The sequence below is a fragment of the Paramisgurnus dabryanus genome, chromosome 19 (assembly GCF_030506205.2).
Source record: "Paramisgurnus dabryanus chromosome 19, PD_genome_1.1, whole genome shotgun sequence".
Taxonomy (NCBI): domain Eukaryota; kingdom Metazoa; phylum Chordata; class Actinopteri; order Cypriniformes; family Cobitidae; genus Paramisgurnus; species Paramisgurnus dabryanus.
In genome coordinates, this window is record NC_133355.1 from 1,326,465 (window position 1) to 1,351,978 (window position 25,514).

General features: G+C 36.8%; 2 protein-coding genes across 2 annotated transcripts in view; both read left to right on the top strand.

The window, feature by feature from the left end:
* Window positions 1-25,514, top strand: part of LOC135775162 (CD209 antigen-like protein A) — a 214,706-nt gene that overhangs the window by 174,490 nt on the left and 14,702 nt on the right. The window lies entirely within an intron of this gene.
* Window positions 17,847-22,721, top strand: LOC135774932 (uncharacterized). The gene is made up of 9 exons (XM_065284921.1): window positions 17,847-18,020; window positions 18,334-18,504; window positions 18,896-18,999; window positions 19,726-20,707; window positions 20,874-20,974; window positions 21,154-21,204; window positions 21,315-21,696; window positions 21,791-21,964; window positions 22,597-22,721. The coding sequence occupies exons 1-9, from the start codon at window positions 17,891-17,893 to the stop codon at window positions 22,695-22,697; spliced, it is 2,196 nt and encodes a 731-aa protein (XP_065140993.1). The 5' UTR covers window positions 17,847-17,890; the 3' UTR covers window positions 22,698-22,721.

The window sequence follows — 25,514 nt, forward strand, 5'->3', positions numbered from 1 at the left end:
AAAACTATTATACAATATACAATATAGCTCAGACAAATGTTGTGCTTTATTAAATATATAAAATATTTGCCTTCCCATTTTAAATATTTACATTTTTAATACTTAATTTTTGAATTATGATCATACGATCATCAAAATGTCCTTTTTAGCTCTCGATGCATTTCAAACATTCGGTTACCGGAAACACCAGACAGTCAAAAAGGACACACAAAATCATTGTGTCACAATTGAATGAACATAGCAGCAGCACGCGTAAGTTACTCTCGGTTCTGTAATGATCGATCGGTGAATATCAGTGCCACATGCCTCAATCCAACAGACCTAAGTTTTACTGACATGTGTCATTAGACAAGCCACAAACGGAATGGTATGAGCCACTGGACATCAGAAGTGCCACTCGACGAGCCACCACTAAACAGTGACATGAGCCACTGGACACCGGAAGTGCCACTCGACGAGCCACTAAACGGAGTGGCATGAGCCACTGGACACCGGAAGTGCCACTCGACGAGCCACTGGTACGAGCCAATTGAAACCGGAAGTGCCACAAAACGTAGTGGCACGTGCCACTGGCTTCTGTGCGTAAGATGCCATGCCACTTACAGTAATGTTAAAACCCCTTCTCGTATTTTTTCAAACAATGAATTTGAGTCTCATGGTGCTAGATGGGAATATTTTAAATATAAAGATTACTAGCTATAAAAAGATCTAAAACCTTAAAAGTGGTTAATGCTGATAGAGAAGCCAACTTGCTAATTACTGTTCGGACGCTTTTGCTTACTGTTCGGACGCTTTTGCTTACTGCTCTGCGCTTTGCTCTATCGCTTTTTATATTTTATCTTATAATTTTAACTTCAGCAAATCAGCATAGTGCTCAAACAACAAAGCTTGGCATCAACGTTAATTTACAAACTTTCGGGACTGGAGGATTACAAAAAAGTGGAATTTTTCATCCGTCTAGCCTCCCACCGACATCAGCTTACATTCCAGAAGGAAAAACACAGCTGCCTTCATTCAAAAGGATAAGAAAAATAAATGCCTCATCAACAATCTACTTGCTGCACAAACTGCCACAGACTTTTACAAAGGATTGCTGTTCTTGAAACAAAGTTACTTACAGGACTACAAAACCAGACGGAACACACAACAGAGCATCGTCATCATGGACGCCCTCAGCATACAGCCGGTGAGTCCAATGAATCTAATGATCAACACACAAATCCATGGTATAAACAGGGAGCAAGACCCAAAATCACTCGAGAAATCAGACTGTCACGAGCATCACATTTTGCCGCAATAGCTTCCTCTACCCCAGATACAGCTATGACAAGGATTTCAAACACTGACTTTCTACCACCACCTATACATCTTGAGAACAGATTTGAAGTATTAATGAATATGAGTGAGGAATTCCCAAATGTGATAAATGTGACTGAACACCGATCAAATCAGCCAGCAGCTAACACTGTTGCTAACTGCCGCTCAAGATCGAGCAGACAGCGGCACTCAGCGCAGAGCGCATCCGAGCCTAGAACTCTGATATTGGGTGACTCAGTTATCAGAAACATTAGCAACAGAGACTCAACTACGTGCTGCCTTCCACAAGCAACTGTTTCTGATGTAAACAGGGAACTTCAGAACATTCTGATGAAACATAAGACTGTAAATCGAGTTGTCATTCATGTGGGGAAGAATGATATTCACAAAGAGCAATCTGAACTCCTTAAGAGGGATTTCAACAAACTTTTTGAAACACTCAGAACAGTGAAAGTTCAGCCGTTCATCAGTGGACCACTTCCAGCAAGAGGAACAAATAGGTTTTCACGTTTGCTTGGACTTAATACATGGCTGCAAAAAACCTGCAACATAAAAGGACTGAACTTTATCAACAACTTCAATCTTTTCTGGAGTCAGAGACACCTATTTAAACAGGATGGCATCCACCCAAACAGACTGGGTGCAAGAGTGCTAAAGGACAATATCTATTTCTCCCTTCATCATCCTTCAGCAGTGTGTGCCAATCCACTCAACCTGAACGGCGCACACACACCTGGACAGAGTATGAATGACCATAGGACTTCTTTTCAGCACCTGAGTGGACATGACGTCGACATATCCCACAAGGACAGAGATAACACCACGCAGCCACAACAACCACTGCTCATGGACACAATCTCAGCTGAGTCATGCCCACAGAGCTCACCACAGTCAGAGTGTGTCAGATTAGAACGGCTCCAAGATTCAGCACCCAAGGACGACTCTCTGGAAAACAGCCAGGGAAACCAGGACAACATATCACAGCCTCCGGTCACATCAGAACAACAGGACTCCTCACTAGATATGTCATTCCTCTCTCCAGCATCTCCGCTTTTGACCTTCTCTGGAAAAATGGAGGAACTGGTTTATGCTGGAACTAAACTATCCCACTCTATTGCTGCGAGCCCCCAGCTTTCAACCAGAAAACGGCAAGCCCCACAACCACCAAAGCCAGTGGGCCCAGTTCCCCCTCCTCGCCCTATGAGAGCTCTTCGGTCTCAGACACAACGCCAAGACACACACCCTCCTCCATCTACTGTAGGTGAACCAATAACAACTGATAATGGCTCTCAGTGATGTGTGTCGAGTTCCTGCTATGAAAATACTAATACTTTTATCAAATGTTTACAAAAGCAGGAACTCAGTGTGCCTATATCTTTCTCTATTTCTGTTTTAGTACATGATAGAAAGTGTAAGGCTAGATCAAATCGTGTGGCAAATCAATCTAATCTGCTGCCTGTGACTTGTCAAACTAAGATCTCTGTTAGGGAAAAAAATTGTACTGTTAAGTTAGCACTTTTAAATATCTGTTCACTTAAAAACAAATCACTTCTAGTCAGCGACTTAATAGCCACAAACAACCTGGATTTTATGTTTCTAAATGAAACATGGCTAGAAGAAAGCTACAGTGCAACAGTCCTTAATGAAACAGCCCCTCCTAACTTTACTTTTTTGAGTTTCTGCAGAACTGCTAGGAGAGGTGGAGGTCTAGCTGCTCTTTTTAAAGATGTCTATCAATGTAAGCAAGTGTCATTTGGAAATTACCCGTCTTTTGAACATCTAGGTATTGTGTTGAAAGGTACCCCACGCATTCTACTGATCATTATTTACAGGCCCCCAAAATACTCTCCAGCATTTGTTGAGGACTTTACAGAACTGTTATCAATGATTTCCTCAGAGTTTGACTGTTTTGCTATTGCTGGAGATTTTAACATTCACATAGATAAGCCAGAAAGCATTATGACAAAAGATGTCACAGCTGTTTTAAATACTTTTGATCTGACTCAACATGTACATGGACCCACACACAATCGTGGACACACTCTAGATTTAATTATCAGTAAGGGTGTAAACATTTCATCAATTGTTATTAAGGATGTGGCACTGTCTGATCATTTCTGTATTTTCTTTGATATATTAATCTCTCCTACTATTGAAACTAGATCTGTGTCTGTCAAAAAGAGATCCTTAAATGAGAACACCAGTGTGCTATTTATGAAGGCTATATCTTTAACACCAAGCATATCTGCAGACTCTGTTGATTTTCTCCTTGATTCCTTTAATTCGAAAGTTAAGAGTGCAATCGATGATATTGCTCCTGTAAAAGTCATGAAGAAGAATGGCAGGCAAAAATCACCTTGGAGAAACTCAACAGCGGTGCGGAATATGAAGAGACAATGCAGAAAAGCTGAGCGCATGTGGCGGAAGACAAAACTTGTAGTCCATTATAATATCTATAAAGACAGCCTTCGTGCTTTCAGTGTGGAACTAGGCAAAGCTAGACAGACTTTCTTTTCAAATATTATAAACAAAAACATAAATAACACACGCACTCTTTTTGCTACTATAGAGAGACTAACAACCCCCCCAAGTCACATTCCAAGTGAAATGCTCTCAGACAGCAAATGTAGTGAGTTTGCTAACTTCTTCTCTGAGAAAATCAATAATATCAGAAAGGTGATCAGCACATCCTTGAGCTGCGCCGGGGTCAGACAAATCAGACCACAACATCAGAAAGTAGTTACGATGTCTGATTTCGAAGCAGTTGATGGTAAAATTTTGGAAGAAACAGTACAGCATCTTAAAACATCAACCTGCGCCCTTGACACACTCCCAACATCTTTTTTCAAAAGTGTCTTTAACTGTTTAGAAGCAGATCTCCTAAAAGTGGTAAATTCATCACTTATCTCTGGGACTTTTCCAAAGTCCCTGAAAACTGCAGTTATTAAGCCCCTCCTGAAAAAGAGCAACTTGGATAACACTGTGTTGAGCAACTACAGACCAATCTCAAATCTTCCTTTCATAGGCAAGATCATTGAAAAAGTTGTTTTCAATCAGCTGAACAAATTCTTAATTTCTAATGATTACTTTGACATTTTTCAATCTGGTTTTCGACCACACCACAGTACAGAGACAGCACTCATAAAGATAATAAATGATATTCGCCTCAATACAGACACAGGCAAACTATCAGTGCTGGTGCTACTCGACCTCAGTGCTGCTTTTGACACTGTCGATCACAACATACTTCTTGACCGGCTGGAAAACTGGGTCGGGCTTTCTGGGATGGTCCTAAAATGGTTCAGGTCATACTTAGAAGGGAGAGGTTATTATGTAAGTATAGGTGGCCATAAATCTGAGTGGACATCCATGACATGCGGAGTCCCGCAAGGCTCAATTCTAGCGCCACTCCTGTTCAACCTGTATATGCTCCCACTAAGCCAAATAATGAGAGAGAACCAAATTGCCTATCACAGTTATGCAGACGACACTCAGATCTACTTAGCTCTATCCCCTAATGACTACAGCCCCATTGACTCCCTGTGCAAATGCATTGATGAAGTTAACAGTTGGATGTGCCAAAACTTTCTTCAGTTAAACAAAGAGAAAACTGAAGTCATTGCGTTTGGAAACAAAGATGAAGTGCTCAAGGTGAATGCATACCTTGACACTAGGGGTCAAACAACTAAAAATCAAGTCAGGAATCTTGGTGTGATTCTGGATTCTGACCTTAGTTTCAGTAGTCATGTCAAAGCAATAACTAAATCAGCATACTATCATCTCAAAAATATCGCAAGAATTAGATGCTTTGTTTCCAGACAAGACTTGGAGAAACTTGTGCATGCTTTCATCACCAGCAGGGTGGATTATTGTAATGGCCTCCTCACTGGCCTCCCCAAAAAGACCATTAGACAGCTTCAGCTCATTCAGAACGCTGCTGCCAGGATTCTGAGCAGAACCAGAAAATATGAACATATCACACCAGTCCTCAGGTCTCTACACTGGCTACCAGTTACATTTAGGATTGATTTTAAAGTATTATTAATGGTATATAAATCACTCAGTGGACTAGGACCTCAGTACATTGCTGATATGCTCATTGAATATAAACCCAACAGATCACTCAGATCATTAGGATCACATCAGCTAGAAATACCAAGGGTTCACTCAAAGCAAGGAGAGTCAGCTTTTAGCTATTATGCCAGTCGCAGCTGGAACCAGCTTCCAGAAGAGATCAGATGTGCTCCAACAGTAGTCACATTCAAATCCAGACTCAAAACACATCTGTTTAGCTATGCATTTACTGAATGAGCACTATGCTGCGTCCAAACTGATTGCACTATATTATATATGCACTATTTTAATTATTTTTCTCTTGATTTTATTCTTAATTTTTAACTGTTTTATACTTTTATTCCTGTTTTATTCTTTTTCACACATTTAAACAGTTTTTATTAAAATCACATTTATTTTCTTTTAATTGATATTTTAAATTCATGTATCTTTGATTTTTGTTTTCTCATTTCTATGTAAAGCACTTTGAATGACCTTTGTGTATGAAATGTGCTATACAAATAAACTTGCCTTGCCTTGCCTTGCCTAAAATTAATACCTTAATTAAAAAAGAGAATCTTTCTGTTACAGAAATTAGTCAGTTAAAAACTTTGCAATTGGAATTAGATCATATATACTTAGATATAGTTAAAGGTGCCTTCGTTAGATCGAGAGCGAGGTGGATTGAGGAAGGAGAGAAAAATTCAAGCTTCTTTTTCTCACTTGAGAAAAGAAATTTTAAAAGGAAAAGCATCTCTGCATTACAAATTAACAATTCAGTTTCTAAAAACCCAGAAGAAATTGAGAAATGTGTTACTCATTTTTACAAGAACCTGTACTCCCCTGATTTAGAGGCAAACCAAAGTACGTCTTACTTGGAACAGATTAAGAACTATATACCTCAAATAAGTGATGAATTTAAATCTTCGTGTGAGGCTCCTGTTTCCTTAAATGAAATGAGAGATGCAATAAAATCAATGAAAAAAGGGAAATCGCCTGGCTCCGATGGCCTTACTTTAGAATTTTTTATACAATTTTGGGATTTTTTTAGAACATCCGTTTTTCTTAATGCTTCAAGAATGTATAAAAAATGGTACAATGACTCCTACTACGAAACAAGGGGTAATATCTCTCATTCCCAAACCAGACAAAGATGTAACTATAATTGATAACTGGCGCCCTATCACTCTTCTCAATTTTGATTATAAATTAATTGCTTCCATATTTGCCAAGAGATTAAAACAACATATACATCATATAATTAACGAAACACAGACTGGATTTATGAAAGGTCGTCATATCAGCTGTAATACTCGACTTGTCTTGGATCTTATTGATTATAGAGATGAAATCAATTCTGATGCAGTTATATTATTTCTCGATTTTTATAAAGCCTTCGACACTGTAAAGCACCAATTCCTTTTAAACTCTTTAGAGGCTTTTGGCTTTCCCTGGAAAATCATAAATATTGTTCAAATGTTGTACAAAGAAATAGATAGCTGTATAATTTGAAATTCATGTACATCACCAAGGTTTCCTATTCTTCGCGGAATACGTCAAGGTTGCCCTTTGAGCCCCTTTTTATTTTTATTTGTTGTAGAAACATTATCCATAGATATTTTGCATAATAATAACTTTGCTGGCCTTAGTATCTTTAACAGAGAGATTCGAATTTCACAATTAGCAGATGATACCACTCTATTCTTGAAAGATAAAGAGCAAGTTTCTCCAATCTTATCTACAATCAATGCTTTCTCGAATGCCTCTGGGCTCAAACTTAATTTACGTAAATGTGAAATTATTTGCTTATTTGACACTGTAGAAACTGAAATTGAAAATATTCCAATTAAAAATGAGGTTAAATATTTGGGAATTAATATAACAAAACATTTTATTAGTAGACAGTTTCTGAATTTCTCTCATCGGTTATTGAAAACAAAATATATTTTTAATAATTGGCTCCAAAGAGATTTATCAATTTTAGGCAGAGTCTTCTTATCCAAAACAGAAGGGTTATCAAGATTTGTGTACCCTTCCCTGTCTTTGGCTGTAGATAATCACACCTCCAAAAATATAAGGTTTTTCTTGATTTTATTTGGAGCAATAAATCGCACAAATTAAAGAAATATGTTTTAGCAAACAAAAGGAGTGATGGGGGTCTTGAAGTGTTAAATTTTGAGGATACTAACAATACATTTAAAATTAATTGGTTAAAAAGATGTTTGCTTGGGTCAGATTCTTTGTGGTATTTTATTCCTAATAATATTTTTAAGAAGGTGGGTGGCCTTTCTTTTTTGATGAAATGCAATTACTCAACTGGTAAATTACCTATTAAACTGGCTAGATTCCATCAACAAGCCTTGTTAGCCTGGAAACTGGTTTACAACCACAACTTTTCCCCATACAAAACAGTATTATGGAATAATTTGGATATTAAAATCAGAAATAGATCAATCTTTTTTGATAAATGGTTTAACAGAAACATACTTTTTGTTGCTGATCTATTCAACCCTGATGGTGATCTGTTATCTGAATGCTTTATGAATTTTCATCAATTTCCTGTTCCGTTTAAAGAATTTAAATCTGTTATAAAGGCGATTCCCGATGGATTAATATGTCTAATGAAAACTTCCCTTACCCATGAGTCATGCAAAAAACAACTTTCACAGTTATGTTTGGGTGGTGTTTCAATTTTAAGCAAAGATTGTAATAATTCATTTATTCGTCATCTTTCTCAATCTCGCAACTCAATTTCTCCAAGAGGAAAATTTTTTTGGGGTTCTAAAATTGATAACATTAAATGGAAAAAAACATGGTTATTACCATATAAATACTGTATACCGAATAAAATGAAAGAAGTGCACTTTAAAATTTTACACAATATATACCCATGTAATGCCTCTTTATCTAAATTTTGTGATGTAGCTGATGTATGTACCTTCTGTAAAAAAGAAAGTGAAGATATTTGCCATTTATTTTTCTCGTGCAATGTTTCAACACTTTTTTGGAAAGATTTGAGTGTGTGTTGTTTTTCTAAAATTAATATGAATTGTAATTTGCAAATTAAGGATGTGGTTTGTTTTTTGCACATCAGAACAAATCTTTAGAATCAACTGTTAACTTTCTTATCCTTGTGGCAAAATTCTATTTTCACAAACAAAGATTTCTTAAGAAGATACCTACCTTTATAGAATTCTTGTGTGAAGTAGAACATTTAATTAAATCACTTAGACTAATTGATAACGAAAAATGTATTTCTTTTTTGAAGAAATATGATGAGATCTTTCATGTACCGTAATTAATAACCTAAAAGGTTTTTTTTTTTTTTGGTTTTTTTTTTCTCCTTTCCCTTTCTTCTCTTCTATTTGTTCAGATGATTATGAATGTATTGTTAATACATTTTGTGTTATATGCTAACTTGTATTTCATACATGACATTTCTGAATAAAAAATAAAAAAAAGTGTGAGAGCCATAGATGCATCTATCAGTAAAGCTGCTTCTCAGATACATTAAGTTGTAAAAGTTTGTCTTGTTATGTTGATCATGTATTTACAGTTTTTTTTGTTTCATGTTGTTTTTGATTATAAAAATAACAGTGGAGATGACTAAGGCACGAGTTTTACATGGGTTAATTATTCTATGACATTTTATGTAAATGCATATTTATGAATCTGATGCATAAAATATATAAAAAACTAAAAAACAAGAAAATAAGATATGTGGGGTAAAATATGAGTATTACCAGCAATGCTGAGCATTATAAGCATAATAAGGCAAACATAATGCATTTGTAAATATAAAGCGTGTGCTTCTGTGTTTTCTCCTTGTGATGTAAAAAAAAGGCCTTCAACTGACACAGAAGAGGACCACATTCAACATAAGTATTTTGTTATAATGTACAAATGTTTTTTTTTTCTGAATTTTTTTTTCTATGTGCTTTGGTGGGCAGATAAGTTTTAAATTGATAGAGCACTACATACTACATGACTTTCTTATTTTGTTATCATCACATGTCTATTTGGAATCTCCAGGTGCACATGTTTTGAAAAAAAAATTGAAAAACTAAACTTTTTATGAAAATATTTTAGAGTATCATCCTTAAATTTGAATTGCAACATGGTCAGATATTCAGTTTACCTTTATGGTGTCCCCAGGTGTTTGACATGACAATTTCATAAATTTGTGAATGTTATTCAAAGAAATCGGAAGTCATTTCATGTATATTTACCTTGTTTTGCTCAGTTCCTATACTACTCTGAGTTGTTATGACTATTGGGCAACAAAATGTCACGTGTCTAGTTTCAAACTAGAATTATGAATATAGTCCATAAGCTTTAAGAGCTGCAGATGTTTTCTTTTTTGGGTATGTTGATTTTCAGAAAATGCCCAAAAATGAAAGTGCTGGCTAACAGGTTCATATTTGTTTAACTTGCATTAACACATTCATTGTCATGTATCAGCAAACTTTCTTTCTTGCTTTGACAGCAGAAGAGAAACTATCAGGATTAAAGCCACTAAAGTATATTACTTGCTTAATATTTGTGCATGATTATTGAAATGATTACTATCACTGAACTACCATTGCATAATGGATGACTGTATGTACTGTTATGAGACACAGGTATTACAATTCTGCTATTGTAAATCCATAAAAAAATGTAATAAACAAAGAAATCATTACTGGGAAATATACAAAATTTGGCCTATTCATGTTGAAGATGAACATCACTCCTTTATGTGCACACGCTCATGGACTAATCTTAGCTTTAGGGTCAGAGCCCGAGTTGATGATCAGATTCATGGTACCAACAAGTGATCACATTCACACATTCAAATGGCTGGGTTATTTTTTTTAAAGCATGTTGGGTAAATATTGGACAGAACACACCGCTGGATTAAAATTGACTCAATGCTGGGTATTATAACCCAGTTATTGCATAACAACAACACAACATTGGGTCATTTTTAACCCAGCACGTTCTGTCCAATATTTACGTCCCATTATGAGTTAAAAATAACTAGCCATTTTTAGAATGTTGGTTTGGTTTTGTCAACTCAATGCTAATCCTGTAATTTTGAGATTGTTTAACTGTCGTATGCCACAGGTACAGTAAATATACAATAGACATTCATAACCCTGCTAAACAGACCTAAGCTGGCTGGCTGGTTTTAACTGGTGTAGCAGGCTGGATTTAAAAGGGGTTTGGACACTTTTCTAGCTGGTCAGGGTGAAAGACCAGCTGACCCATTAGATTGAACAGTCAGTAAAACCAGATGTATGCAGCTTTGCCAGGCTTGGAGTGCCGGCGTAAACCAGCTAAGACCACTCTTCTAAGCTTTCAGCCTGAAAAAGCTGGTTTTTCAATCTGAACAGCTAAAGGTAGGCCCTAAAAACCTCCCTAAAACCACCCAGCTAAAATCAAGCTGGGAGACCAGTTAAACCAGTCAACTAGGTTAGGTTGGTTTTAGCTGTTTTTCAGTTGGGAATGTTCATCCCTATACTAAAGTTATCATCATTGTGATATGTCTTTGAATAATCTCTTATTATTCTCACACAGGTCCACGTGCTCATCTTCACTGAAGCCTTTGCAGAGAAATGAAACCGTGACTGCATGTTTGATCTACAGTCGCCACCTGGTGGTGATAAAAATGAATAGCATTAACAGAAAGTCTGACTTCAACATGTTTTTGGTGGTATGGTAAGGTTCTCTATCTTAAAGGTAAATATAACAGTGAATGAAGATAATTCTTAAACTGTGTTTAGATGTAGTTCAATAAAGTTCAGAGTATCAGTGAATGTCTTGATATCTTTAATAAGGTATATCTCTATTTACAGTTATATTATGCCACATTTAACCTCCAAAGACCTGGATGTCACATATGTGGACATCAATTTTTACGTTTGCACCATAATACTTAATTCTGTGTAACTGGAACCTGTTATACACAAACATGGACAAATACACTGCTTCATGTTGAAAGAAAAATATTTGGTTATTATATTTATTGGTTCTTCCTAACCCTAAAATAGCTGGTAGAAATCTGGAAAAAATATTTTTTTATCTTTTCCTCTCATCTCATACAGTATTTTGACCTTTTAGTCTCTATGGTGGTTCTACATCAGTCAACATGTCAAGTGTCCTATAATGTGTTTGGGAATTAATATTAAGTAGTGTTTAGTGAATTTAACCTGCAGTAAACCCAGCAATATGTAACTCTGCTGATGCTTTAACTGCTGTAAGGGATGAGGGATTATAATCTAACTTTATTTCTGTTTTTGACTGACTGCTAGTGTTTAACTATTTGATATGTGTGAAGGATTTTGAGCAATGAAAAAACCTTTTGTATGTATCATGCATTAAAATATATGACCTTTGATGCTTTTTGATGGTTTAAATAAAATATCCATACAATCTGAGCATGTCTGTGTTTTACTCTCGACTAATACTCTTATTCTTTTAATATTACTGGTAATTAACATAGTGCCATCTAGTGGTTTTAAATGAATAACACATTAGGTCTAAATATATTAATACAAAATAGCATCTATACATACTGTAAAATACATTTTAAAAAGTAGCAATAAACATTAAGACATATTAAAGAGTTTTGATAGGATATTCATATACATCTACAGTAAAAAGTCTAAAAGTTGTAAATAGTTTTAATTAAACAACACAAGGGACATTAAAAAAATCATCACAGTTGAGCCGTTATTACAGAGCAGTTACAGGAGTTATTAAACTCCATGACAACCATAGAACGCCTTGTTGTCATGGAACCAATATGACATCACACTCTGTGCCTATAAAACACTCAGCCAGATGAGACCGGTATCACTTGACTGATCTGAACGCTACTGTACAGATCAAGTGAATTTGCAGACTTTACAAAAGTTCGCAACTTTAAACTGCTTGACGCACTGTGTACGGACAGACAGTTTGCTTAGATTTTAACCCTCTGTGAACCGAGTCTAAGCACAGTTAAGTCTTTCAGTTATTCTTTAACATCATGTTTCGTTCTTTAACATCATTGTCCGACAAGGGCATTGAAGGAACAGATGTTGAAAACATGGATTTTATTTTGCCGAATGCTGTGCCGAACTTTGACTATGTCCTTGATATCGGACTTCCGTCACAAGTCGGGCGCGCTGCCGGTTGTTTAAATCCATGTGGAGGAGAGGAGGAGGAGGATGTTGAGGAGATGGTGGATGTTTATCCAACACGAACTGAGGCGAAACGCCAAAGAGGTAAGATGCAAGTTAAAGCAAAAAGTCATTTCATTCATGCTGATAAGTTTACATACAGTTATTGTGTTGTTAATGCACGTGTACATGTAGACACACCTGCGGTGCTCGTGAACTTGACCCGCCGTTTTTCTTGACCGGCAGAATACACAGACAAATTTTGACTCATTTAACAAAAAGCGACCAAAATTAAAAAAAACATCCCCGAAATTAAAGATGAGAATTACGCCGTATGAGGCCTTGTTATTTAATATCCCTCACGAAAATTAACTATGGTTTTAATGTGGTAACAGTAGTAATGTATATTGGTGTATTGATAACTATTAGCAAAACCATGGTTATTTAAGTGGTAACAATGGTTTTACATCAGTTTTGTTGGATGTAAATGTAGTAAAACTATGTTTAATTTTCAAAAGGGATATATAACATAATACTAGTTAGCAGTGCATACGACTGTTGTGATTCACACTGCAAATGTGATGTTCATTTACGCAAGCCGAGGTTGTGTACTATTTTTATTTTGCTTGCTTGTTTTCTCGTGATCACGACTTAATTTCTCGTTATCTCAAGTTAACAAAAGTTGTATTTTTTGTGATGTGATTAAAGCTTATGTGTACTTAATATGTAAGTGTTGTATTGTTTGTAGAAAGGTTATATTTTGCATTGGATGAAGAAATTAGGTTTTACTTGGATCAGGGATTAGTTTAAAATGAAATGTTGAATTTAGGGACCGTCTCTAAAGTTACTCCTTAATATACACGTTTCTACTTTTTACTGCATTTAAATGGAATGACTTTTAGTCAACAAACAGTCACAAACCCAGCTGTGTTTATATGGTTGTCAGCTGTAATGTACACTTTTACTTTTTTATATATTTATTAATATAAACTGTTAAATACTATTGAAGATAGAAACGTGTACATTATTACTTTGGAATGGAATGGAATACACTTTATTGTCCCCAAGGGGAAATTTGTATTGGGCATAGCGCTACAATCTGTTGCATTACAACATGACAACACAAAACAAAACACAAAAACTCTTAAAATCCCTCTAAAAACAACACAAAATAAGTTACAAAGACAATACAGTAAAATAGAAGACAACATGAGGATAAGAACAGCAGAGCATTCTAAGACAACAGAATGGCACATTTAAAGGTATAAACTCAACATCTATATACTGACCATGGTAATTAAAGTGCAAAGTGCATAAAAGTGCGAGTGTGCTGCCCTTTAATCTGCTAAGCTAAAGTTTACTATTGGAATTCAGCAGCTTGACAGAAGTTGGAATAAATGATAACTTTAGTCTGTTTGTTTTACATCTTGGCACACGGAATCTTCTCCCTGATGGCAAAAGGTCATATTCAGGGAAGAGGGGGTGTAGGGGGTCTGCAGTTATTCTTTCTGCTTGTTTTATGACTGCTTGCTCGTACAGGCTCTGTATGGGCCTGTATTCTTTCCTCCCTATTATCCTCATAGCTGTTTTTTGTATTCTGATCAACCTGCTTTTTAGTTGCACCGTTAGGTTTCCAAACCATGCCGTTATTCCATATCTGATAATGCTCTCCAGGATTGCCCGGTAGAACATGAGCATAATCTGACTACTTACTCCATATAATCTCAATCGCCTTAGAAAATAGAGTCTCTGCTGTAATCTATTACAAAGATGGCCGATATGTGTATTCCAGCAGAGGAGATTGTCTATATGGACACCTAAGTATTTGTAAGACTTTACTTGGACAATTTTCTGATTTTTTATGGTGACTGGGTCGTGGTCAGTTACTTTCCTTGGATCAATAATCATCTCCTGTGTTTTTGTTACATTTAAGATGAGGTGGTTGGTGTCACACCATTTGATAAAAGAATCTATCTCATCATAGTACACAGAGGGATTTGTGTCTACCTGGAGAAGGCTCAAAATTGCTGTATCATCTGCAAATTTTAAGAAGTGGTTGTTTGGGTATACATTACTGCAGTCATTAGTATACAATGTAAAAAGTATGGGCGATACCACAGAACCTTGTGGGATCCCCGTGTTTTTCTGTTTAACCTCTGACAGCGTGCTATTGATTTTCACCTGTTGGGTCCTATTTGTTAAAAAAGAATAAAACCATTTGATCAAAGCAGGATTAATATGCATGTCATTCAATTTCTTTAAAAGCAGATAGGGTTGTACAGTATCAAATGCTGAGCTAAAATCAATAAATAATATTCTACAATAGGCTTTTGTGTCCTCAAGATGTTTAGAAGTGAGATGTGAGATGCATAGTAGAGCATCTTCAGTACTGCGTTCATGTTTATAAGCAAATTGACATGGGTCCAACATTGGCTCGACCTCTGCTGTAAGCTGGGACACCACAAATTTCTCAAAACATTTCATTACAATGGAGGTCAGAGCTATGGGCCGAAAGTCACTATTAGCTGAGGCAGAGGATTTTTTAGGGACTGGTGTTATGGTGGTCTTCTTCCATAATGCTGGAACGGTGTGCGTGTCCAGAGACCGTTGGAATATGGGACACCACGCTGATGTTAGTTCCTCTGCACAGTTTTTGAGCAAAAAAGCTGGTATTCCATCTGGGCCTGTTGACTTGTTTGTACACACCTTTTTAAAAAGGCGCTGAACGCTGGGTGGATCCACTACCAGCCAGCCGGTGTAGTCATTATCAGGCAGCGATTGCCAAACACTGTTCAGCTTCTGGGAGAAATTTTCTGATTCGAACCTCAGGAAAAAGTCATTCAGCTCATTTGACCTTAGTAATTCATCCCCTACAATAGTTTTTTCTTTGGGGGGGTTCATGTTAGTAACTGATTTCATAGTAGTCCACAGTTTTTTGGTGTTTGATGTTTGTATACTATTTTCCATGATTTGCCTATGTTTTTCTTTTGTATCTCTGAGTAGCTTTTTGAGCTCTTTTTGGACAACTAACAATGTTGCCCTATCTTTATTTCTAAAGGCTTGCTTTTTCCGGTTTATACAGTGTTTAATCTCCTTTGTAATATAAACTTTGTTGTTGGGGTATACAATGACAGTTTTCTTATCTACCACATTATCTGAGCAGAATTTTATGTAATCAGTCATTGTTTCAGTAGCCTCATCAAGCTCTAGTGCATGAAATATAGACCAGTCTGTACACATAAAACACCCCTTTAACATCTCAATGGAATCATCTGTCCACATATTGACAGTCTTATGTTCTGGTTTATTTGATTTAAAAACAGATTTATAAAATGGGATTAAGTGTATTGTATTGTGGTCTGAATTAGAAAGAGGGGGTTTTGGCTTAGCAGAATATGCATTTTTAATATTTCCGTAGCATTTATCTAGTATCTTATTATTTCGAGTGTGGCAGTTTACATATTGTTCAAATCCTGGTAACACAGTCTCCAGCTTACAGTGGTTAAAATCACCTAAGAAGAAAATCGGTGCTCCAGGTGTGCGCTGCAGCTCTTCATGTGCACACTCTGCTATACATGTAGCAGCTTTACTTGCATTCGCGCTGGGGGGGACATATACAGCCACTATGATAATATTGCCAAACTCTCTTGGGAGATAGTGTGGTCTCAGGGATATACAAAGCAGTTCTATGTCCGGTTTACATATGGTGTGTCTTACTGTATACTGTCTGCACCATTTGTTACTCACATAGATGCATAATCCTCCTCCGTTCCTCTTGCCAGACGTTTCTGAGGAACGATCCGCTCGCACAAGCGAGCAGCCGTCCAGGTTAAGCAGAGAGTCAGGGACTCGTTGTTGGAGCCAGGTCTCAGTAAACACAATGAGATTGGATTCCCGAAATTCAAAGCAGTTCCTGTGGTTAATTCGAAGTTCGTCCATCTTGGGCATCGACGACCGCGCGTTGCTCAGGATTATCGATGGTAGTGGTGGTTTACTTGCTCGTCGGCGGAGACGCTCTCTGACGCCTCCTCGCCTTCCTCGCTTTCGCCGCGGTCGTGTAACTCGAATGTCAACTGGCAAATTATCTAGGGGTGTTAACTGAGATGATTGAAAATGCAACAGCATGTCTCTCGAATATATGCGTCGAAGTCCATATTCCCACTGTGTTGCAGAGCATAGAACTAAAAGATCACTGATAATCATCAGGACCAACAACAGGATGGCTAGGTGTAGGCTTGATGCCATTGTTTGTAGTCAACAGCAAAATGTGGCTTTAATCCTACTTTAGAGATGGTCCCTAAATTCACGCACATTATGGGGTGGTTTCCCAGGCATAGATTATCTTAAACCTAGCCTGGTTAGCCAGACCTACATCAAGATGTAAGGTCTGGCAACTCTTCACACAAACGGCTCAATGCAAGGGGCGGGATATAAGGTTGTCCCTCAAAATGCCTCTGCACGCAATAGGATAGCGCTATGACCAATCAGAGCAACGAAGAAGGTTAAACTTTTACCGTAACCAGTCGGCAAAACTCCAAACACATCTTCCTTGCTTAAAAAGGACTTCAGTAGGGTTATTTGCTCTTCTCTCAAAGAAAAACATAAGTCTAAGTCCTCAAGAGTCGCGGCCAAAGCCGCTTCAAAAGAAAGCTGTTCGCCAGCAGCAATAGCCTTTTTTTTGTTTTCAAGTAGGAACCGTCGTAGCTCTGTCGTCATCATGTTAAGCCCGCCCCACAGACGCTACACACGATGTGATTGGCCTGACCAAATTTTGGTTTTTGGAGCTGTTAAGTGTATTGTGAGTGCCTAGACTAAACCCTGGCAGCAAATATATTTTGCGGCCGCTAGGGTGCGTCTAGATTTCTAGGCTATCTTAAACCAGGACCAGGCCTTAATTTATTTAGGAAATGTAACTAGTTTTAACAAACATGCCTTACTAAAACATTACTTGTGTGCATTTTGAGGCAAAACAAAGGGCACTGATGTATTTTAAGATGTGCCAGTGAAAGTGTTTTTAGTTTGGACAGCTCAGATTTATTAAAGTCTCAGATTAGTCTAATCCCCCCCAATCGTAATTTATTTATTAGTCTATCTGCAATTATTAGCTACACGTATGCATCAGCAGTTCACTTTAAAATACACTAAATATTATGGACAGGAAATTACATTATGACATTTGGATTGTCAGGAAACAACTTTTTGTTATCTTGAGATCACCAGAAAATTAAGTCATGATCACGAGAAAACAAGCAAGCAAAAATAATAATAGTGCATGGTCTCTTTCTGCTTACATACAATTTAGACAAAAATAAAAATGATAATTTTAAATGAAGGCATTGATTTATTGAATTGTAATTGCAGTGTTTGGAGGAGAGATGGATTCATTCCTACCGAATGCTGTGTTGACCTATGACTTTGTCCCTGACTTTGGACTTTTGTCAGAGGTCGGATGCGCTGCCGGTGGTTTGAATCCAAGTGGAGGAGTAGAGGAGAAAATCCCAACAAGTAAGATGAAAATGAAAGCAAAATGTGGCTTTAATCCTGATAAGTTTACATACATTATTCTTAATGCACGTCCACAGATAGACACTAGGTGGTGCTCGTGTACTTTTTACCTCATTTTACTTTTTCCTTTAGCACAATGCATCACTTCTCACTTAAGCATTTGCCAATACAGAAAGGCAAATTTTGACATACAGTTGACATAATTTTATACAGTTGAATAAACAATACATTGACATTAAGTGATAAGTTTTAGACACATATTGATCACTTCAGTTAAAGCATTAATTTCATAACATTATTTATTGAATTGCAGTGTTGGGATGGAGATGTGATGATGGAGGAATGGATTTTGTCCTTCCTAGTGCGGTCCTTGACATTGTCCCGAACAACGGACATTTGTTAGACAGACACGCCGGTAGTTCACATCCACGAGGAGGAGTAAAGGAGTTTACTCCTGCATTTGAGGAGGCGAACAGCCCCAAAGGTCAGATGGAAATTTTGTGTTCTTGACAATCTTTAAATCTGTGCCATGCTTGTTTCTCAAAAGTTTTGTTGGCCCTTGTAGATACTGATATCTTATTACATTAAAGTCGGTAAAATAAAATATCTTACATTAACAAATTAAGTTTAGACAGTTTTTCTAGTGTGTTTTAAACTCTTATTTTAACAGCATTATTAATAAAATAATAAATGACGTATTTTCAGGAATTTATTATGAAGAATTAGATACTCAATTACATATACATATTTGATAAAATAGTATCTGGGTGGACAGTTTGTTAAATGTGTTTATTAAGTTTTATCACTGACCACGGTTCTTTGTCATTCACTTTTGTCATAATGAATTTTCTAATAATTTATCTTTTTTTGTGTAGAAAAATGCGAGAATAAAATCTTGAAATCATTAAAGAAGGTGTGGAAGAATGCAAAGCACCCATTCCTTCATAATGATAAAGTGGAAACACTGATTCCTTCAGAGGTTTGTTACATCATTACATTTACTACAACTATCTGTCCATTTATAGACATGTTCCCATCCAGGTTTTGTTATCGTGTGAATATGCGTAAAAAAGGTTTTCTATTCAAATGGCGATAAAATGGTGTCCGTGGTAATGTCACGAATAATGAAAGCAATTGTCATATAAGTTTGTGTGTATTGCAAAAAAAATCTGACCTTGAGCAAATTATTTACCCAATTTCTCTAATGCTATTACAATAAAAGCTTAGCCAGGTCAGGTCTGATTTGTGGTCTCGGTAATTAAAAATAAATGTGTTTTTACCAAAGGGACCTGATTATAAGAAGAAAAAATTTAATATTTAGGATAATAAACCATGAATCATTTTATGGATAAGTGATTGACATTTCAACACTTCATGAAGTAAGAGCGGCTTAAGTTTAAGTTCAGTGCAGCTTGCGTACCCTGCGTATAGGGAGGATCGACTCTGGTGGGGCAAATCAAAACAGAAAGTTTCAGGGTGCAATAAGAGCGCCCATTGTTTGCTGTTATGCCCTTCAGAGATTGCGCGTGATTAAGATCTATCGTTAAAGCTATTTTTTTTGACAAAGTGTTTCCAATATATTTTTTGAGGTATTGACATTGCGTTTATTCGTTAAACCATTTTTCGCAAAAAAGCCTTGGATGGATACATGGCTGGAAACATTTTGCTGTCTGTCTGTCTGACTCACCTCTTGTCTTCTTTACAGCTTAATGCTGATTTAGCTAATCCTAATCTAAAGGATGATGCTGGTCTGGCCAGCTCTGAATTAAAAACTAAAATCAAACCGGACAAACGAAAGGCATTCTTTGGCTGTCTCTGGAGGGGCAAGGTGGAGTCAGTGCCGACTCCACAGCTTACAGCGGATCCAGCTATCCCTGATGTTAGGGAAGTTGTTGATCTTGCATCACAGTCAAAGACCGACGTTGGTCCGAAGAAACAGAAACAAAAGGCTTCAAAGAGCCGCAAATCTAACCTCCAGGGGAAAAAAGTGACTGTTGTGCCAACTCAACAGCCCAAGGCCATTTCAGATATTCCTGTTGGCATGGATGTTCCTGATCTGACCGGCCCCCAATCAAAAACAAAGATTCGTCCGGATAAACGCAAGACATTGAAGCAACGCTTCCTTGGATGCTTCCGGAGGGGCAAAGTGGAGTCAATGCCGACTTCACAGATTGAAGCCGATCCAGCTATCCCTGATGCCAGGGAAGTTAGAGATCTGGGAGATTCTCAATCAAAGATTGTTGGCTTAAAGAAACACAAACAAAAGGCTTTAAAGACGCGCTTATTTCACAACCCTTGGAGAAAAAAAGGGAAGAGTAAAGTGAAAAAAGACGCCGATCCAGCTATTCCTGATGCCATGGATGGTGCTGATATGGCCAGTTTTGGTGGCATTGCTGCAGCCAATGCCAGGCTACAGAAGATAGGTGCCATTCCAGCTAATATCGGACTAAAAGGTGGCGGAAATCCCGACCCAAATAAAGCCAAAAATCCTGGGCCAGAAGATGATAAAGTTGTCAGGCCAAAAGCTCTTGGAAATCCCAGAAATCCTGGGCAAGAAGAGGATAAAGTTGTCAGGCCAAAAGCTTTTGGAAATTCCAGACATCCTTGGCAAGAAGATGCGAAAGTTGCTTTTCAACGAGCTATTAAAGCGCTAAGCGATATGAAACTAGATGATCCAGTGCCTAAAGGTGAGTGTACTGACTTCATTACTCCTAGGGTGGGTTGCACCAATATGTGAAATGGTTTCTTCATCATATTCTTCTGTACCTGGAAATGTATGCTGTACCTTTCATCTGTGAGTATATGAGTGTTAACATATACTGTAACCTTATCATTTTTCTGTGTGTTTTTCAGAAACTTTTGATTCTAAATATGAACTCTTGGAGGATAAAGTGATTGGGCGCGGTGGCTCTGGCAAAGTCTACAAAGGGATCCGTAAATCGGATGGCACTCCGGTAACGCACTTGTATTTATATCAAACACAATGTTTGCCTAAATTTGTAAGTCTACTTGATCTAAACGATGTTTTAAAGTTTGTAGATTCTCAAACTTTAAAGTTATGTGTGCAGTGTCAGGTGAGCCGCTTCAGTCAGCTCAGGAGAAATTTACTAAGTGTTGTTTTTTTTCTTTACAGGTTGCCGTCAAGCGAATATACAAAAGAGAGAGTGAAAGATATATTAAGATTGTAAGATGTCATAAAATTTAATGAAGTGAACTAGACATAAAATAGACAGTATAGCGATTACGCACCAATACAATATATTTGTTTGATCTAATTCACCATTTTTTCTCCAGCCTGGATACCCCGAACCGCTCATTACAGAAGTGGCGCTGATGCTTACGTTGAGAAATGCGCCCTCATGCCCCAAAGTCATACAGATGTATGACTGGTATGAGAATAAACACGATTTCACGCTCGTGTTGCAGTACCCTCAGCACTGCGTATCCTTGAGGCGTTTTGTTACTCGTCGAAGAAAACTGAGTGAAGATACAGCAAGAGTTCTCATGCGTCAGGCAGTACGAGCAGTGGAACACTGTCTGGATAATGGAGTTTTTCATACAGACCTCCATGCCAAGAACTTCTTGGTGCAGAAACCAACAATGAAGCTGAAGTTAATTGACTTTGGGCTTGGACATCTTCTTAAGGATGATGGCTATAAGTCCTACGACTTTATAGGTGAGCTGAATTTTTATATAGCAAAGTATTGAAACCTGCTGTCAGTGCAGGGTCATCTTTTACAAAATGACTCAACATGATGTTTTGTGTACAGGAGCTCCATCTTGCACCCCGCCTGAGACCAAAACAGCTAAGAAATTCCACGCCATGCCAGTAAACGTCTGGGCCTTAGGTGTTTTGCTGTACTTCATGGTGCTTGGAACTTACCCCTTTCCTTACCACGACTATTATTTGGACAACCTGAAAAAAGATGAGGGTTTATCAAAGGGTGAGTGAATCAACATGCACACACAAAGCCTCTGATCAAATCCACAATAAATATTATCAGAGGATACGGTCTGTCTGGCAAGATGTTAGATTATATTGTGTTTAGCGAAACAGTCATTTAGTGGCTCGCCAATGTTTTACATCACTGTGCCATCATCTTAACCTGAGGTACTGTCTGTCTGTGACCAGGGGCTCTATTTTAACGAACTAAGCGCATGGTCTAAAGTGCATCTAAAAGGGTTGTTCCTATTCTCATAAAGAGTAATGGGTGTGTTTTGAGCGTAACGTTCAATCAACCAATGAGAGTCTCATCCCCTTTAAAAGCCTCTTACATGAGTAAGAAGACCACCAGTTTTAGATTGATGTTTAAAAAAAATTGCATTGTGTTTTATTTATTAAAATGATTTTTTTTGTAATTAAAGCTTTGGTTCTCTTTAACCAAACTGTACAAATTTACTTATGCGACTGGTTTTGTGGTCCAGGGTCACAATTAGGTAACAAATGACCTTTAGATGATAGACAGACAGACTTTTTTACAGTATTATTAAATGACAACAAAAGCGTCTCTTTATGATTATTATTGGCATTTGTGTGTCATGATGACTAACCAGCTCTCTCCTTAAACTTGTACAGAAATCTGTGATCTGATAAGATGGTGCCTGGCCGAGAAACCAAAAAAACGTCCCACGCTCAAGCAGATCTTGGATCATGACTGGTTTTATTTAGACTGGTAAACTGAGTCTAACAAAGAAGAGCTATCATACAAAATGAGGTAACAGACCGAGTAGGAAACTACATTTTGCAGATTACATGCTTTTGATTTTGTGTAGTTAGTTGTATAGTAAGATTGTTTTAAATGTACATTTTTATCACTACAGTGCGCTATCCACATAAATATAGGATGAAGCTTAATGACTGAAGGAGAGGGAATGATGGGAGATGCTGTTTTCGCGGATGAGGTAATGAATGAATGCTTTTTAACTATCTGTTTGATCACATGATTTAATGCCTCATAATGAATTAGCTGCAAGGCACAACAGCTGTGTGTTAGATGTTGTTTAACCAACACTTCTGCATTTGTCCTCTTGTGTCTCCCTAGTTTCTACAACCAGAAACCGAGATAGCATGGACATTAAAAGGGCCACAATTACAAGAGAGACGAGCCATTACATAAAACAGGAATTTCTGCATAATGTAAGTACACAACTGCATTTGTCTTTGGATATTTTATTACAAAAATCATACATATTGTGGCTTTAAGGTTCTAGATATACTATAAATGTGATGAATAAAAATTAAATGTTGACATTTCCTTTCAATCCCATCTTCAGGTTGTATTTCAGCCTCAGACTTCATGACCACAGACCGCTGGCTGAACATCTGAGGCAGATCCTGTCTCGTCCTTGAACACATTAAAAAAATAATTAAATATATATATATATATATATGTTTTAATTCTTTTAATTCTTAATGTTTTTATTTTTTAAAGTTGTATAATATAGTATGTAATATATAGTATGTCCTCTATAGAATCAGCTATGTCTGGCTCCTTTTCTAGGGTTTTTTTTCTCCTAGGAGTTTAGGAAGTCAGCTTACATTGGCTTAACTTAGATCTCTCTTCTATACATTATCACAATGCTTGATAGTTCAGTTTAATGAATCTGTACTTTGCAACTTTTGTTGTCCCTTGATTTTTCTGTGTTTTTCCTTTTTTATTAATGTAAAGCTGCTTTGAAATAATTAAACAATTGTGAAAAGTGCTACAGTATATAAATAAAATTGAATTGAATATGGAATACTTTTCTTTAGCAGATGTTTTGATTTGCTTTTTTACGGTTTTATTTGATCAAACTGATCAACTTGGCTCACTTATGTACATGTTTTTCATATGCAATATCAAACCCTTGACCTTGGTATAAAATACTGTGAGTTAACATAGTAAATCCAATCAGACCCACTGTTAAATCTGATGTTGTTTTAAACCAAATAAATAAGTACACTTGACCTAAACCTTGAAATATACCCTTCATTACTTTGTGTTTTAGTTTATTGCACAATTTGCATTTCTCTCAATCAACAAGACATTTTAAGTTGAATCAATTTATTTTAGCTTATTAAAATCTTTGATTTGAACATTTCCCCCATCATGCATAAATTCAACTTCTTCTGTTATAGGACTGTTGTTTATTTATACAACTGCAGCTATTTTTGTTATCATTGTTGGCTATTATTTTTGTTGCAATTGGCTTTAAATGAGTCTAGAAATGCACTTTAGCTAAAGCCACAGAAATAATTTACTGTTTTGAAGCGCTCGAAACACCTGCTGGTGAAAATATAAAAGCAACATGATCTCACTCCAAACATTTTACATGTTTTACACAATAATTGCAAGATTTTTCTAAAATAAAAGTTTTTATGAAAAATAAATGATAAAAGTATAATAAAGTATATACAAAATAAAAACCATTGTCAAAGTGTATTCTCTTTTTATTTTTTAGGGCAAACAGATCATTAAGACTTTTACTGCCCTTTTATTATTATGCAAATGTTTGTCATTAAAGCCGTCTATAAACAAAAAGTAGGCAAACTGGTGGCATAATCATTCAGAAGCATAAATGTTTTATGAACTTGCATAATAAAACTGACCCAAGTTCACCTAAACCATATTAGACACTGCTCATTTGTGATCAACTCCCCCTAGTGGTGAACTATCAGATTTTCAAAACAGTTATCACAAAAATTAAGTCTTCAGACTGGATATAGCGTCTAATTATCATTCTTTGTTATTATTATAATTACTGACAACGATCTATTAATAGTGTTTTTATCATTACTATCACATACTAGCTTAGCACACCATCAAAACAGGACAACTGGTGGGATTAAAACAGGTTTTTGCTATACTGACTTTATAACAGAAGTCGAGTGTTTTAGATAACCATATGTGAGCTGATGTGGCTTCGGATTGCAAAATAAAACAGAATTAACACTTATTCTTTAGAGTTCAAACTACTAAAGGCTGTTTTGATAAATGTTGCATTATAATAAATATACTGTATTGTTTATTAAAATACCCGACATGACTGTAAAAACACAGATACACCATATATAATCCCAATCGCGTTTACTGTCTTCTTGTTTTATCCGTCAAAACATCTTTATGTGCATGTTTAGCCATTGGTTTTAGCAGTAGGGTGGCTATGCCCTTATATGGGCACCATGAGGAAACGGATTCAAGCTGTTGTTCGTGCGTCAAATGTGGACGGTCTCTGCACGAGGTCGCCCCCAGGCGTCACGTATGAATGAATACCAACCTCAGTGGCTCATATCGCCGCGTAAAACCCATAAAAACATTACTCAAGTGCTTTCATGACAACCATGCATGAGATTTATCAATGACTGTGACTGAGGGTCATATTTCATTTTACAGGTATGGACTCAAACTGATTAACGTTACTTTGTTTCATCAAGATTATCATAGATGCAGCTTCTATAAATAACATACAGCCTACAGTGCCATCTAGTGACAAATACACAACACAATCCCTTTA